Below are 17526 nucleotides of genomic sequence, written 5' to 3'. Positions count from 1 at the left end.
ACATGGACTCCATTGGGTTGCCCATATGGAACCATCAAAGAGAAATACAAACTAGACCGCCTCTGTCCTTAAATCAAACATTTCCGGTTCTTTGTGCTTAAATCTTTAACAAGATCTTGGACCATGGGAAGAAGAGTTGTTCATGAGTCAGAGGTAGAACTATCTATCTCCATGTCAGACAGGAAGTTCTGTTTTTTATCTCGGCCAGGAAGAGATGCTCACCGCCCCCCCCCGCCTCTCAATAAGAGGCTTTTTTTTAACTGCCTGTGTCAGAGCTGACTTCTTGCTAACCTTTAGAGTCTTGACCACAGCAATAAAAGTGCTGGAGATTCATCTCCTCTTCTGCCCTCTCTTGTCATCCAAGCCCTTAATCTTACTGTGACTTTCCCCCGGAGCAGATATATATATAAGGCCTCCTCCGCCGTGGACAGAGGAGAAGATGTGACACAGTCGTATAAGGAGAAATATGTCCATGTTGGGAAGATGCTATTACTGCTGTTTTATTGTTGAATAGAGAGGAGGGAGACCTCTTCATAAGGGAGGGGTCATAAAGATATTACATCAATATCAACACACGCAGTCCCTTTATGTGTTCCCTGACTGTGTTGTTATTCTTTGTATTTCTTCTTTCTTTTTTGTTTTGTTATTCATGATGTCCTGTTGTTGGAATAAGTGGGTAGATGATGTTGCTGTGACACAGAGTGTCTTGGATTCGGCAGCTATCTTATCAACAAAATGTACTGGGCTTATGCCAGTAGGAACCTGGGCCTCAGATCAGTTGTTTAATTAGTCATTTCAAGTAACACCTCTTGTGGATTAGAAACATGTACTCCGTGTTGTCTCTTCCTAAACATCAGTCACTGGTTTAATTTGTCGGCCTGTTGTGTGTCGGGAGTTGTAATTGTTTTGGCCTGATTCCTAAGCGGTACGTGTAGGTTTTTGTGTGCGTGCGTATGCGCGCGCGTGTACGCATGCATGCATGCGTGTGCCAGTTGCTAGAGTGTTTCTTCTACTTCTTTCTCTTTCATCTGTCAGCAATTCAGTCTTAAGTATAGCCTCTAGGATACCTCTCATTCACTGCCTCATGCACTGTATTTCGAGAGTATCTAACTTCTGAATCCTGACATATTTCTGAGAGAAACAAGATAGGCAGGCAGGACATAACGTTGGGGGGAATTCCATTTGAACGTTATGGAGCATTGCAAATAAAAGTTGAAGTTTGATTAATGGGTGGATCGTGGATATCATGCTATTATTGGTTGAAATTAGTTGGTTAGCCTACATGAGCACACATAACATTTTGTTTTGCAGGAAGAAAAAACATGATTGGATTTTGATTTTGAAATAGATTTTTCTTTTTTTTTAATGTGATCTAAAAGGGTTAAAAGGGCATTTACCATTTAATCTCAAATAACACATCAACACTCATGGTGAGGCTGACCTATAGCCTACCCTAAAGGTTAATCCCTAACAACAGCTGAAGATGTTAGTAATTAAATAAGCAATGAGCTTCATTTAGCTGTTTACTAGCTAACACTACCTAATAAATACATACTCATAGTGAGGTTGACCTATAGCCTGAAGGTTGCCAGGTCAATTCCTAGCCACAGTTGAAGATGTTAGTTATTAAATAATCATAATGTTGCTGTTTGTTAACTAACCGTTAACTAACAATAAAGATTGGTGTCCCCTGTATTCTCATCCACAGACTTCAGTCTACATAATGGTTCTTCAAAGTGTACCATATATGATCACATCAGGCAGGCAGGCAGGCAGGCAGGCAGGCAGGTAGGTACTGTAGGTAGACTGGCTGGCTGGCTGGCTGGCTGGCTGGCTGGCTGGCTGGCTGTCAAATTCAGGTGACCTAGCAGAACCACAGTAAGAATAAAACACAGATAATACAGGTAAGAGTAGAGAGATGCAGCTAAGATCCTAGAATAAAACAATTATTAGTAAGATAAACAAAAATATGTAAAACGTAATATAAATACAAAAATACAAAATAGAAGACTTAATAAAGTGCACATGCAGTGAGTGTCACTTTTACCATTTCTCCTTTGGGACAAAATATGTTATGTTGTCAACTTGTCAGTGATCTCCATAAGACCTGTGTCTCTTCAAGTTCAGCTCTTCAGAAGGTTGAAGCAAAGGTCTTTTCCTGTAAGGTGGATCTCTATGACTCTTAAAAAGACTCAAATAGTTCTGATGTCCCAGATCTCTTTATAAACCATGTCAAACCTTCAGCAATGACAATAGTGAATGGCCAACCCATATGAATTAACATTCTATTTCCTCTGTACCAACTCCAAGAAGCCATATCTAGAAGAGGTACCATTGCCAAAGCCTGACTTGCCTGATGGAGCATGCAGTATAAAAATGTACATTATTATTGGCACAAGAATGCACTGCAATCATCTGAACGGCACACCACTCTTAACTGGCATGTATCCCAGGATTACTGGATATGTGTTTGCCATGATAGGATAGCAAATAAAATAACTTGACTTGTCTTTTAGCAACATAAGACCATTTGGATGAAACCATCTATAGCCTACTCTGAACCAGTAGCGGCCTGTGATCGTGAATAATTTTGCTGACACATTGATTGTGTCATCATCAGCCTGCACTGATATGAATTCAACGTTTTACAAATCCTGTACAATATACTATCATTGCATTACACCAGTATGCAATCAATTAGCTTGTTTTGGATGTACCGTACCTTTGAAAATTATAGCCTTCTTTTAGTCGTAGATGATCTCCACCTACTAATCGCGGTGATATCTATAGACTAGATGCAAGGTAGAAGGTAGTTGCTAGAATGGTGGCGAACAGCTGCTAATAAACCTTCGCACAGTGCTTTGGTCACGTCACTGCCCCAATATGAGAGAACACCCTAAAGACTTGGTTCTGCAATGTAGTGCAGTGTTTTGTTTAGTTTTTTATCTCTTAATTTGTTTCCACCCAGTTTTAACTGGGAGATTGTCCTCAGTCTCGAGTTAATTGAAGGGACTGACTAAGGACTGACTTGACATTTAGCGTCTCCTAAATGCCTACGTTTAAATTGTAATTGTACTTCTGAGTCTACAATTAGCCTTGATAGATGCTCTTGCATTGCACTGTCTACTGAAACTAAATCCACAAGGCCACAGTGCACTGGATTCTGTCTCATCAACAGATTCATTTTTTTTCCTGATAGTCTGACAGTATAGAGTTGATTCAGAATTAAATGAATTAAAAATAAATTAAAAATAATAAATAAATATATATACATACATACTAGGCCTGTCCCCGACTAAGGATTTGTTTAGTCGAATCTAATTGGCGACTAATTGCCAATAGTCGACTGGCAGTCGACTAATGATTTTTTTTTTTGCCAAAATAAATTTTATTTCAAAGGGCCAAGTCTACACAGTTTGTTTTGTGTCTCCAGCAGAGTTTCTAGTGTCTCTATCTCTCTCTGGAAGAGGTTGCACATGAACTCTGCAGCCGCACTGAGGCGCTCCAACACAAACAATACTAATACAAAGACGAGGAATAAGAAGAATAAAGTGGAAGTTACGTGTGGTTGCAGGTGTAGACTTGGCCAAAAAACAATTAAAAACTATTTTGGCCCCTGTGTGTGTGTGTATGTGTGTATGTATGTATGTATGTACGTACGTACGTACGTACGTACGTACTGTGTGTGTATATATATGTGTGTGTGTGACAAAATGATGTGCTGAAGAACCCTTCTGAAGAAGTTGGAAGCACCAGTGCTACCAACAGTGGCTATGTTAGTCTTCAGCCCTGTATTGACCTTCTTGACCTTGACCATTATGTCAGATGATGATGATATACTTTATTGATCACCAAAGAACAAAATTCATACTGTCACCAGTGCAGAACATGCAGTTTAAAATAGAGACAAGGAAACAAACAAAAAAACAAAAGAAGAAACAGAAGGGACAGCAACCATCACACAACTGTACAGTATTAAGCAAAGATCACTCTACATACAGTCCAGTTTATCAGTTAGACAGCTGCCTCATTTAAATACCTTACAGCAGTGGTGATAAAGGACCTCCTAAAACGCTCAGTATTACACCTTGCTAGTATTAGACAACCACTAAAAGTTATCCTCCGGCTAAAAAGAGAGATACTGTATTAGTGTGTTGTAATTTGATGAACAGTAAAATCCTAAGTGTTCATTTAACTCTGAGCGTGTACAAATTGAACGTATGGGTTCATTTGGTCCCATCTGTACCCTTTCAGAGTTAAAGGTGTGTCACTCAGTATTATTGTTTTTGTTAAAATAATTGTTAAATACCTCTATATTCGTTAGTTCGGGAACAGGGGTCTCCCCATCTCTCCAGTCTCCAACCAGGAGAGAGTTCAAAAGTGATGAAACAGAGAAATTGGCAGACAGAATTGGAACTGGAACGCTATAAAAATTGAAGCTGATAAATAGGGTTCTCTGTGCTGACTGGATGAAATTTGCAACCCACCTGATAATTTATTTTCTGTTTACCGAAGAGCTGGATGGGTGGGGAGACCCCTGTTACCGAACACACTTGCTATGGCAATGGTTATATCAGAAGATAGAGTTTTAACTTTTTATTAAAGGTTTTAACCAAAACATATCACTTACATCGCCTTTAAATTACTGTAACACTCAGGATTTCACCGTACAGCTTTATTACAAATAGTTTTGCTGTCACTTCACTTTGCGGCTCAAGTAATGTTTACATTGAACTTACAGAGACCCTGAGAAAACATATTCAACCGAAAGACCCCAACCACTAAGTCTGCATTTTCAATCTCTGTCTCAATGGGCACTTTCCCCGTACACCAATATCCTCTTATTATTCAGGATTTTAATGCATAACTTGCATGAGCTGGTGCATACACTTTGTATATCCTGTTTACAGTAACCCAGATAAGCTCTTATCTCTGCTATGAAATACCAGGATAAGATATCTTGGATATTCCAGTATTATCTGGAATTACGTATACTAAAGCAAATGACTTGTGTTCGGTTGTAGGGCTGCTACTATCGATTATTTTCTTAGCAATTATTATGTTGATTAGTTTTTCGATTCATTGAATAATCGAGAACCACATTTGTTTATTATATAAAAAAATATATTTATGTAGTATGTACAAACGATTTAATGAACCACTTAGTGACCACTTAGAAAAATTGTGAAAATAGCAGTTCTACAGTTCTAGCTTGCATGTAGATCTGCCATTTTCACTATTTTGGAAAGTTTTTGAAATGTTTTGAGTTTTCTTCGCCTATAACATGCCCCAAATCGTGATAGATTATTAATTCATTATTTTATAAAATTATTGATTATCAATTATCTTTTAAAATGTATTAAACCGATTTATTTTGACCTACTCGGTTGTTGTTTTTTGTAGTACTGCTCTCATGAATGAACCTAACTAACAAACTAAGTTATCGACAGCATTTTTTCCTGAGGACCACCATATCGGAATGGAAACAGTCCGCTTGCCACTGGGACCATCAACTTTCTGTTCCTAGAAAGGCCGGAGAGCAAAGATGGGAAGAAGTCCCATACATTTGGTTATGATAGGTGCACATAAATAGCATTTCCAAACTAAGAGGGTAGTGGGATATGAGCCAGTATGCTGGATGTTGTGCATAGAGCAGCTGCATACTGCTCAGCCTGATGGCATCGCTGATTATAGTCCCGGTTCTCTGGTTTCTAGCTCACAGAGAGACGTTCTCACCTTCCATAAATATTAATCCAGCCGTGCTGGTCGGGCAGAATAACTTATGTAAATTCTTAAATTGAGGGCTGTTCACCTTGAGGCAGTTTGATGGTGGGGTGACTGGAGAGGGAAAGAGTATAAAGAGGGTTTCCTGCTGCGTCTCGCTTCAAAGATTCCCCCTGATACACCTGAGGTTGGCCCAGCCTCGTACATCACTTCCTCTCTGGCAGGAAGTTGGTGATGCTTCCGACAGTGTGTTATGCTGCCGTCAGTCTGATGTGTGATGCGTGTCTGGCACGGTTTGCGTGGCGTAAAGAACTGAAGGAAAGCCATTAGACACAGTTGAAACTCCTGTTGAGATAAAGCCACGGTCTTCAACAGCCAAAGAAGAGAAGAGACAAGATGGGGGCCACAGCTTCCCTTTCATCCAAAGTTTATCAGTCAGAGCCTCGTGTCATCTTGTCAATCAATTATTTAACTTCCTCCTTCCTTTTAAGTGTGATGTGTTTTTAATTTGGTACCGTCCGTCATTTTGTAACAGACGGTTTGGTTGATATTTAATTTCCGCTAAGAGATTCATGCATTTCGCCCTGTGCGTGTCTGCGTATGCGCGTGTGTGCCTGCAGCTAATCTCGCATACTACTGGGCCGATCAGTGTCACATTTCTTGTGCATGCTGCCAGCAGGCCAAGGACCTTAATTCCAGAATATTTTTCAATAAAAATAAGCTATGGGACATACATCCTGCGAAGGAATTAACAATCAGACCTTGTGGATTACAGACACATTTCTGAGAGAAAGATGGAGGAGGGTAGTGAATGAGACAGACAATGGTGACAATGTACAACAGGTAATCACATGCTGTGCTACTTTCATGGTTGTACTGTATAAATGTCACCACATACATTTCTATTATTATTAAGACATGACTCCTGGCGGAGATTTGCACTCTGCTGAGTGCACCTTTCTAGGTCACTTTGGCATCAAACTCGCGTCATTCACAGCCCTGAGACACAGATTTGTCCTGCGGCTCTGCTGGCGGCGATCTCTTAATCTCCAGCAGCAAGAAAAGCACGGGAGCTTTTCTTGAAGCAAAGCAGTAGAGAAGTTGAAACATTTTGAGAAAGTGCACAGTGGAACTTGCCAGGGAACAACTATGAGGGAGCAGGTGTCAGGATCTGAACCACACAAGGCTCACAGGCAATATACACGCTTACACTATTGCTTGTGGGCTTGTAGATCAGCTATTTTTAAAAAAGAAATTTGAAAAACTGTATAAACAATTTTCTTTCCTATAATGACACGCTGACAAGTGGTTAACCAGACCACTGACTGAGACACAAAATTTCATTATCATCATCATCATCATCATCATCATCATCATCATCATCATCACCATCACATCTTTTTGGGTTAGTTTATAGTTGATGTTGTACTTTGCACCCAAATGCACACAGACACATTGCACACCGCTTCCTCCACGTGATTTTCTGCAGTCAGTACCCTGCAGCGTCTGCCCGGTACGGGAGTGGCACCGAGAGATGGAGGGGGGGAAAAAGCCCGTTGTGCAGATCAAATGGTCGGAAATCAAGATGCTTCATCAGCAGGTTCCCAGCCTGGTGACTTTGAGGGAGATTGGCCCTCTCGCTGAGCGCTGAGCGCAGTCTGATTGCATTCAATACAGCAACAATACAAGCAGGTTTGGGCAGCTGAGTGAAAGACAGGGAGTTTACTTACAATTTACAGTTTAGGCATTTAGCAGACGCTGTTATACGCGGCAACTTACAAAGTGCAAGATCGGTGTAGATGGCATTAAACGCTAGTCAACAAATGACAGGGTAAATACTAGGTCGCGTACGGTAAACAGAATGCAAAGAAAACAATTAAGTTCTACAACCTAACTAGGATACCAAGTAAACATCAAACCTACAGGTAGCATCTGTCATGCTAACTAAAAATAAACCAGCAGCTAAGAATCATGAGAATTTGCAATTAGATGAGCCGTGTTCACTTGCATGCTCACACTAATTCCGGCTCATCCAACACTGTGAGGATATCCTATCAGTATTATTATACAATATTATCTCCTGGCTAATAGGGATATTAACGACACAGTGGCTAATATGGCTATTCTTAAAATGAAATATTTATTTTATATAATCATTGGAATGGTGTTTTTTATGGCAATGAAAAAAGTGTATTTGGAGCCCTGTAGAGTCTTTCAGACTGCGGCAGAAGATGTGGAATGAGTCAGCAGTCCTGACAGAGTAGGGGAGGTCATTTAATTTGGGAGCCAGGAGGGAGAAGAGTCTAGGATGCTTGGAGTGTTGGCCGGGGTGTCATAGGGAAGGAAGGGACAGACGTCCTGTGTTAGCTGATGTAAGTGTTCGGGGAGGGCTGGAGTTGTTGTCGGATAAGGTAATGAAGGTATGGGAGTGCCATGACCTTGATTGCCTTGCAGGTCACCAGGGAATTGGATCCAGACAGCTACCAGAAGCCACTGAAGGTAACATGGGGGAGACGTGGAGGGAGGATCAGTTAAAGGGGTTAGAGTGGTCCTGACGGCAGACCAGCAAGGAGGCATTTAGAATATTCAAGGCTGGAGATGACTGAGGCTTGGATAAGGAACTGGACGGACTCCTTGGTGAGGAAGCTAGGGTCTGAACCTACAGGATTGAGTGATCGGTCCAATGTGTGCCTTGAACGACAGCGGACTGTCCAGGACCACTCCCAGATTCAGAAGTTGGAACTGTAGCCACCCGGGGGTGTTGTTGATGGAATTGGAAAGATCTTGCCGGGGGTACGACTTTCCAGGAAAGAAGAGAAGCTCAGTTTTGTTTGGGTTGAGCTTGAGGTGGTGGGAAGACATCCACTGTGAGATGTCAGCCAGGCATGCAGCGATGTGCTCTTATGTAAGAAGATGAACCAGGAGCACTGAGATGCCCTGCAGGTTCCTCACCCTCGCCTGTCCCACTCCCACTGAGAGAGTCTGTCTTGCTCGTTTTTTAAGTCTTTTTCATTTCAGCATACATGTCGTAAAACATGCACCGCGTGTCCTTCTGTCATACCTGTGGAGCTTAGAGAATGTATTCTCTTTTCTTTCTCTGTAGAGGAAAGATTTGTGTCAAAATAGAAATGGCACCTGCTGCTGCCGTCTTTGATACAGAGGCTGTTCTTGTGTGCCGACACTAAGACTTTAATGCAAAGCCTCCATCTGCCTAAGAAAACACACGGGACCAACAGGGTTCCTGGGGAACGTTATCCACAGGATGTCTCTTGGGTTGTGCATCACTTTATCTCACTGTAGTACAACGTTGACAAGAGAAAAGTTCCAAGAGATGTGGAAGTTTGAGGACATTCTTATTTCCTCCTTCGTTATTTCTTTCCTCACCCACACTTGTTTTATGCTTTAACGACTTGATATACTGTATATACTATATATATTTTTATTTTCTTTATTTTAAGCACACTTGTTTTTATTTCTGATTCTTATTGTTGTTGTTTTCTTTTTTGGTTTATTTCTTCACAGCGATGCACCTTTTTGGCCTCAACTGGCAGCTCCAGGAGCTAGAACACCAGCCGGCATTTGAAAATGGAGCCGGGGTGAAGCCTGGTCCCACTCAGCCCAGCATAGTGACAGCCCTGTCAGCCGATAACGGTAAGGAGGAATAACACCTTCAAATCAACCTTTAAAGTGCTCTGTTTAATAAGCCTAAATAAGCATAAATAAGCCTTCACATTCATAATTTGAAGTGTTAATATTGTCTCAGTGTGAATATTCCAATACTATTGTTTGTTTTATGATTTTTTTTTATTTTTTTTCTACTTTCTCAACATAACTTTTTCATGTTTTTTCTTCTTATTTTTTTTACAATATAAAAGTCATAGCCACTCTTGTGGTCAAACAAACAGTATGATGTTGTTTGACTTTAGAACCACTTTGGGCCTGACATAGCCTTCTGCCAGGGTGAGATGGCTTTGATGTTTTGTTTTTTGAGACACCTGTGCTTCTTGAATGTTAATCGACTGATTCCAGACACCCTGGTACAGATTAATGATGACTGGACCCGTCGGTATTCAGTACAGACTACTAGTCTCACCTTTACAACAAAAAGCCATCAAATGAATCTCTGAGTAGACGCACATTTTAAAATGCACGGGCATGAAAACATTAATTGAGTTGAGAAGGGCCGACTAAGGCTTAATTGTTTAAAACAGGCTACAAGTCCTCATTAGTAGTGCTAATTAAGATAGCATGTGGCAGATTTTGGACTGTTTAAAGGCAATCGATATCCGGCTATTATTCTCCCCTGAGGTAAACTTGGCTGCCTGGCTTCACTTTGACTGAAACTAAAGTGACAGGCTTTGGCCTCATTTCTCACACTCTCACTCACTCACTCACACTCACACACACGCACACGCACACACACACACACACACACACACACACACACACACACACACACACACACACACACACACACACACACACACACACACACACACACACACGCCTCCTGTTACGGGTGCTGCAAGATAGATTATCACAGATTGGCGTTAATAATATAAGTTGGTTGGTGGCAGGACATCTTTGTTTATCAGCCACATCATTTAAGAGTAATCACTTCACAAAATGGCAAAATCAGATTTAGGTCTCAACTTTGATAGATCTACACAGTAAATAACCACACTCATTTCTGAACTAGATCATCAGTTACAGAAATATGCCGCTTCATAGCTTTTTTTTTTGCATTTACATAATATAATCATTCCTTGTATTTGCACAGTAAAATTATTGTCTTTGTTTAACTCAGAGAGTGTACAAATGACCAAATGGACCCTTACGGATCCATTTACTTACATTTGTACCCTCTCAGAGTTAAATGAACACTGATGATTGTACTGTGTGCACCACTTAAGAAAGCTGTTTGTCAAATTGTTTTGATTTGTCATTATTGCTTTAGCCCAGGTAACACTCGAAGTCCATTTATACAGGGAGAAATGTTCCGGTATGACTCACCAGAAAAATACAGACGATGAGGCAGGCAGCCTGTTAGAGCTTTATATAAAACCTTATAAAAGGCCAATTATCTCTGGTCATTTTTTATTTTTTCTTCATGGAGTGCTGCATCACTGACTGTAGGGAACCATTATTTTTAATGCTGTCTCGCTTGGCCAGCGCTCATTTGAAAAAGAGATGACTCCCTGCTTGAATAAAGGGGTGAGATTACAGCAGAGGGCCAAAGGTGCAAATCAGCATTTACTGATACACATACTGTGTATCATGCTCACGTATAAAAAAAAGGACAAGATAACACTTATTGTGTGAAAACGGTTGACTTTCCAACCATGATAATATAGTCTAGCTAATTTGTTAATGTAGGCATAACGATATTTCAACAAAGAAATCTGGACTCTTGGTTATTATGCAATTGGAAAATAGTACTGAAATATAAAAACAGCAAAAACAACAAAAGAAGGCCTTTTGTTTAACTGAAATTTGGTCCATTTATCACAACAAAATCATATTGGTGTTATCTAAATATTTTACGAAATCTTACTGCACCAAGAATACAAGCTCACTTTTCTACAATTCATCTGCAAATTTATCATCAACTTTGCCCTGATCAATATTTCTCTCTCGATAAGTGGAGAGCAAGTTGGGAACTTATGAGTGATGCTTAAGCACTGTAGTTAAAAGTGAATTCATATTTGTATTATTTATTTATTTATTATTTTGAGCCCCTTAGCGGTGTTAATGGGGAGATCACGGAGAGTACAGAATCTCCTCTGCCGAACGAGCCTTGATCAGCCTGGCAGTTATGCACCAATCCATTCTACAATTTGTACTATTTTGAAAAAATAATTAGAATTGGAAATGCAATTCACGTGTTGTGAACTTGTAGATCATCTACTTTTGCTATTTTATTGATTTATTTTTGTCTAATTTTGCCTATACTGACATAACCAAAGTAGGATACACTGAGGAAGGCCTACGTGCCGAAAAGTATCTGTTCTTTGTAGACTGCTGCTGTGGATCATTGCCTTTCCCTTGAAGTGAGATGCCCAAAGTAGGAACACCAGTTCTAAAGCTGCTGTTATCATGTTATGAACAATATTACAATATTCTAGTCATTGATTACATTGTTGGTCATGAAGCGCCGCTTGCGGTCAGTGTTATGAAGAGCTCCTCGCTCGCTGATGTTAGAACACATAAACTTTGCCTGTGACACTGTGGTGTTACCGTGAGTTCAATTCCTGCAACAAACGTTTGTCCTGTTGATTTATTATCGATTATTTTGAGCCCCTTAGCGGTGTCAATGGGTAGATCACGGAGAGTACAGAATCTCCTCTGCTGAAAGAGCCTTCAGCCTGTCAGTTATGCACCATTAAAAAAAAAAGTATACTATATTTATATACTATATTTTTCAAATTAATAAAAATTGGAAATAGTGTTGACACTATTTCCAATTTTTATTAATTTGAAATCAAGTTTCCTTTGAGCAAGACACTGAATGCTGTGCAACAACTGTGTGTGTGTGTGTGTGTGTGTGTGTGTGTGTGTGTGTGTGTGTGTGTGTGTGTGTGTGTGTGTGTGTGTGTGTGTGTGTGTGTGTGTGTGTGTGTGTGTGTGTGTGTGTGTGTGTGTGTGTGTGTGTGTGTGTGTGTGCGCGCGCGTGTGCGTGTGCGTGCACGTGGTGTGTGCATGCCTGTGTGTGTGTGTGTGTAGGAAGACCGGGTCTGCTTCATCAGGAGAACAACTCGGTGGACACGGGGCAGGTGGAGATAGGACGTCTGGTGGGACAGAGTGTGCCGCCGGCGATGTTCTGGCGCTCCAGGCTGACCATGGAGGAAGCTCACTTCCTCAAGTTCAACATCTCCGTCCAGAAGAACGCCCTCATAGGAGTGTACGGGAGGAAGGGCCTCCCACCCTCACACACTCAGGTAGGACACACAACACGCGAGACCACGGCTGTGAATGATCAAATTATAATAATAACAAATGATAATAAACTGTATATAGCTCCTTCCATGCATAGAATGGAGCTCAGAGTGCTTGGCCACGTCAATGATATCATCATTTAACCCTTTAAGGCCGGGAACGCATCGGTGTCACTTTTTGATTTGAGCTAAAAAGCATTATTTTACACTTTGGCTATTCAAAAATAGCAGATCTACAAGCTCGTAGCGCGGCACTCTAGATCTGCTATTTTTGAGAAATCGTGAAAATGTGTGCAAATCTTGGAATATATATTGTTTTAAAGCAAAAAAAAATCACTAAAATCTTTGCTTCTGGGGGTCCCTGGAAAAAAATATTATGAGATGAGGGGCCACGGCCAAATACATAATCATTTTGGGGGTCCTTGACATGAAAAAGTTTGAGAACCACTGACATAGCAACATACGTTTAAAAAAAGATTTAGAAGACATTTTGTAGAATCGGCCTCAGGCCTTAATGGGTTAAACCAGTGGTTCTCAAACTATGGGTCGCGGGAAGGTGAAGGTGGGGTCGCGCAAGTGGGGTCGCAACCGCTGCTCAGATTGAGTTTTTCCGCCTGGCAGCTGTGTGTGTATTTGCTATGTCTCGCCCCTTGATCAACTCAGGCCTCTCTATCTCTATTCGCTACATCATCCTGTATGTATAATTGATGCCTGACTGTCACCCGCAGGCGCCTGGTTGCTCTTTTGATTCTTTTGTGAGTGCCAATGTGTAGACTACTCAGATTTGTGTGATTAGGTGCATGTCTTTCCGCAGTGTGGAAAAGCCTGGTTAGTCCGCACTCCGCAGTTAACGAGTGCCTGCTGTACGGTTCTGTAACGCTGAGAGTTAAATCAACACATTGGATTTTACAGTCTGTGACGTCCTTGCTAACAAGAGCTTTAAGCCAAGTACAGCGGCACTTGTAAACTAAACATGGTGCATTACAAGCGAGACCGCTAGATTTCTCTCAGAGAAAACAAAACGCTTTGCAAGGACAGAACACTGTGCTTAACTGCAACAATAGCAAACGCAAGAGGACCACATTCTTCATTTATTACTGTCCATTCACTGGATCGCTGGAAGCTTTTAGCTTCCTTGTACCAAAGAAGGATGTAGTTAATGTTGTATTTGGAGGTCGTTGTGCAGATCAGCTCCATTACCCGTACTATACCGCTGGCAGATGACACTATTTCGAGACTAGCTTCATTTTACAAATGTGTACAGAAACACTTCTGTTGCTTTCATTGATATTATTCATTCATTTCATTGATAAGATGGGCCTACAAATGAAATCAGAAGAATCACTGCTGTATTCCATTTTCTAATACATATTCATATTCAAGGCCAACAATGTATGCTTTTATTTTCCACCTTGAAATTGCGCTATAAATAAAGTGTGGTGTAGCCAAAATAATTCCCCCATAAATTGGGGTCGTGGTATAAAAAAGTTTTAGAACCCCTGATATAAACACACCGGTCCTACACCATTGGTTCTCAAAGTGGGGTCCCCCAGGGGTCTTTGGGGGGGGGGGGGGGGTACCAGGGGGTCCTCAGCAAAATGAGTATAGTATAGCGTCACAATCATTTTAACCACTTTAACCATATTTTATACTTTGGCTATTCAAAAATAGCAGATATACAAGCTCATAGCCGCGCTATGAGCTTGTAGATCTGCCATCTTTTGAAAAATCGCTGGCACAAAATATTTATACTGCTTTACACTCTGCAGGAACTATTTCTTCAGCATATTTGTAGAGCAATTTTCAAACACCAATGAGCAAGTGAAAATCTCAAGGCGCATCTGTATTCATACTGAAAATGGCCAATGTACAAGCTCACAAGCTGAAAAAAGCAAACATATATATATATATTAATAATTTAAAATGTTCACCTATAATGACACAGGGATGTGATGAATTGCCCAAAATCCCATAGCACACCTGGACCTGGTCTCCCGGCACATCAGTGCGCCTGGGCACACTATTTTGGGAACCACTGCAGAGGACAGAAACCATTGTCTAATATCAGTTATGTAACTAAGGGTAACAGTGTGCTGTCTGAGTCACAGGATTATAAATTAATTTGTTTTGCTGTGAGACGTACTCTTTCACATTCTGTAATTAAATCCGGATGTACACACAATCTAAAAGGAAGGTGACATTACTAGATATCACTCTCAATTTAGTGTCAAACTGCCCTTCTTTATTTCCCTTCAAGTTCACTGTGCGTGCGTGCGTGCGTGCGTGCGTGCGTGCGTGCGTGCGTGCGTGCGTGCGTGCGTGCGTGCGTGCGTGCGTGCGTGCGTGCGTGCGTGCGTGCGTGCGTGCGTGCGTGCGCGTGCGTGCGTGTGCGCTCTCGAATACGTGCGAACTTTCTTTGTACCTTTGTTCTACTTTTAGTGCACCAAAAGTCCTCAAGAGGATAATGTGTGTAAAAGAGGTGTAATAGCCTTAGAGTCGGGGTTAAGGTTAGAGCTGCACAGTATGGAAAATATTATGCAATGTGCGATTTCATTTGCTGGACATTGTGAAGACGATGATATAAAAGTAATATTAAAGTGCACTACGCCTCATTTTATGTGCTGCAAAAGAACAATCTGAAAATGAATATGAATAATCTAGTAATAATAATAGTAATAATCTAGTATGCTGCAATGTAATAGCTACAGTATTTAGCTTTTTTTTGGGTCATCTCATGATTTTTACATTACTGATGTTTGATGCCCTTTTTGGCACATGTTCTGCCTCCATTTTCATTCTCCTCATTATTTTGTGTGTTGGTTTTTGTTGTTTTTTTGCATTTTCTGTTCATATTTGATCGTCCTGTTGTTCTGTCAAGAAGTCTGATTCAAATGCAAAAGGGAGTGAGGGAGTGCTCAGTGCAGACAGAGCAGAAAGAAAGAACATGGTGTCGCTAATGAACAACATCAGCAACCGTAGATGAGAGGGTAGAGAGGCAGTTCTGGGAATCAAAAGGTCGCCGGTTCAATCCCCAGCTCGCCCAGTCTATGTGTTGAAGTGTCCCTGAGCCAGGCAGCTTAACCCATAACTGCTTAACGGGTGTCATATCAACCACTTAAGCCCTATTTGTTGTACGATCTACTAGCTCCAGCTTGTACTGTAGAAGTGTGGATTGGCTATTTAGTCCCATTTTTTTGAAATGTTTTGAAATGTTTTGACATGCCCAAAATAGGGATTGTGCAAATTCTGCAAAATGTGCTTGGCAAGTACCCCAACAACAAATTAAAGGGGAGACTATTATTATTATTATTATTGTTATTAAGCATAAGCAACACTGTCCACTGCAGCACATGCCTGTACATGTCATTCTGTTCCAGCCACTGTGCTGGGTGGTGTGGTAGGGTGGTAGGTCGACAGATCGATGCGTTCACTTAACTGAGCATGAAAGTCCCTGATGAGAGATATTGACTGTCAGTTATTTTCATAGCTCAGAAGAAGAAAAAAAAAGCTACCTTTAAGAGCATCTGCTGCTGTGCCTCTCAAAAAGGCTGTCATGTCTATTGATCTGAATCCAAACTTCACTCCTAACAGATTATGATTTGCAAGAAATATAATAATGATTCTAGCTCCGAGCACTGTGACTCCCAGACAAACACACACACACACACACACACACACACACACACACACACACACACACACACACACACACACACACACACACACACACACACACACACACACACACACACACACACACACACACACACACTCTCTCTATCTCCAAAACACATATTCACCCACTTGCACATACACCCTCTCACACACTGCCTTACTCACACATACCCCCCCCCCGCCCTCTCTCTCTCTCTCTCTCTCTCTCTCTCTCTCTCTCACTCTCTCCCATCAGTTGGGCGGTCCGCAGTCTCTACACGCTTGACCTCTTGGCTGTTATTAACTGGTATTGTTGTGTTGAGATGAGTCAGGGGGCTTTCTCACCAGCTAATCGAGATGTATGCACTCCGCCTGGGACTTTCTGTGCTGCGGGGATGAACTGTTTTATTACTTAGCCCTCCAGCCAGCTACACAAAGGAGTGGACTTCCACCAGGTTAATATCCACTTCCTTTTGGCCCTCGGGTGCGCTCCAAAGAGTGGCTTAAATCACAGTGTTGACTTCGCCTGCCCCTTTCTTAATGCTTTATTTCCTGTCCGCCTGTGAGTCAATTGCAAGGTTGCTTGTGTCTATGGGTCACATCCCTGTGAGTGGTAAATCCTCACTCATTGTATTACTGCTCTTTTGTTTTGTTTTTTCCCTTTGATGCGGACAGACATTAACCTGTGGTAAAGGCAAGATTTAAGGTTTATTTTCTGACAGAATTACATTTCCTATATATTTTACTGTTCGCTTGTGGAGAAACTTTGCCATTGTGTAATTTCTGGATTGATCAAAATAGACTCTTCAACTAATTCATTGGCGTCCGATTCAAATAGAAAACTCTAAACTCTGGTGAAACGCCACCCTGCCTTAATGTCCCACACTTCACTGTAGCCTATAAACACTCTTTTATTCAGTTTGCACGCTTTAAGCCTGAGTTCTGCCAGTATCCTGTCCTATTTCCTCTAGGTTGCTTGTCCGTATGTGTCTGTCTGTGTTTCAGTCAGGCCCTGTCTGTACATTCAGCTTTCAGCCAGGCGGTCTGGCTGAAAGTGCTTTAAGCAGCTTGTCAGTGTTAATGTAGTGCATTCCTCTGGAGTCAGAATGAGGTTCAGGTGTTGAACAGGTGCAGCCCTGTGTGGCCGGGTGGAGGCACAGCTGTGCCACTCTCATTTGTCAGGCTTCACTTATATAGCCCTGATTGGTCTTGT

The 17526-nt window shown here is 41.3% G+C and overlaps 1 protein-coding gene across 3 annotated transcripts in view; it reads left to right on the top strand.

Moving 5' to 3' along the window:
• Positions 1–17526, top strand: part of LOC308076259 (teneurin-3) — a 129995-nt gene that overhangs the window by 21665 nt on the left and 90804 nt on the right. For all 3 annotated transcript variants that reach the window (XM_080416468.1, XM_080416467.1, XM_080416466.1), the window contains exons 3-4: positions 9247–9375; positions 12448–12662. In XM_080416468.1, the coding sequence (XP_080272594.1) occupies positions 9247–9375; positions 12448–12662 (344 nt within the window). The remainder of the gene's footprint in view (positions 1–9246; positions 9376–12447; positions 12663–17526) is intronic.

Source organism: Gymnoscopelus braueri (assembly GCF_963280865.1).
Source record: "Gymnoscopelus braueri genome assembly, chromosome: 20".
Classification (NCBI taxonomy): domain Eukaryota; kingdom Metazoa; phylum Chordata; class Actinopteri; order Myctophiformes; family Myctophidae; genus Gymnoscopelus; species Gymnoscopelus braueri.
The sequence above is the reverse complement of the archived record's forward strand: the minus strand, read 5'-3'. Positions and strand labels throughout refer to the sequence as shown.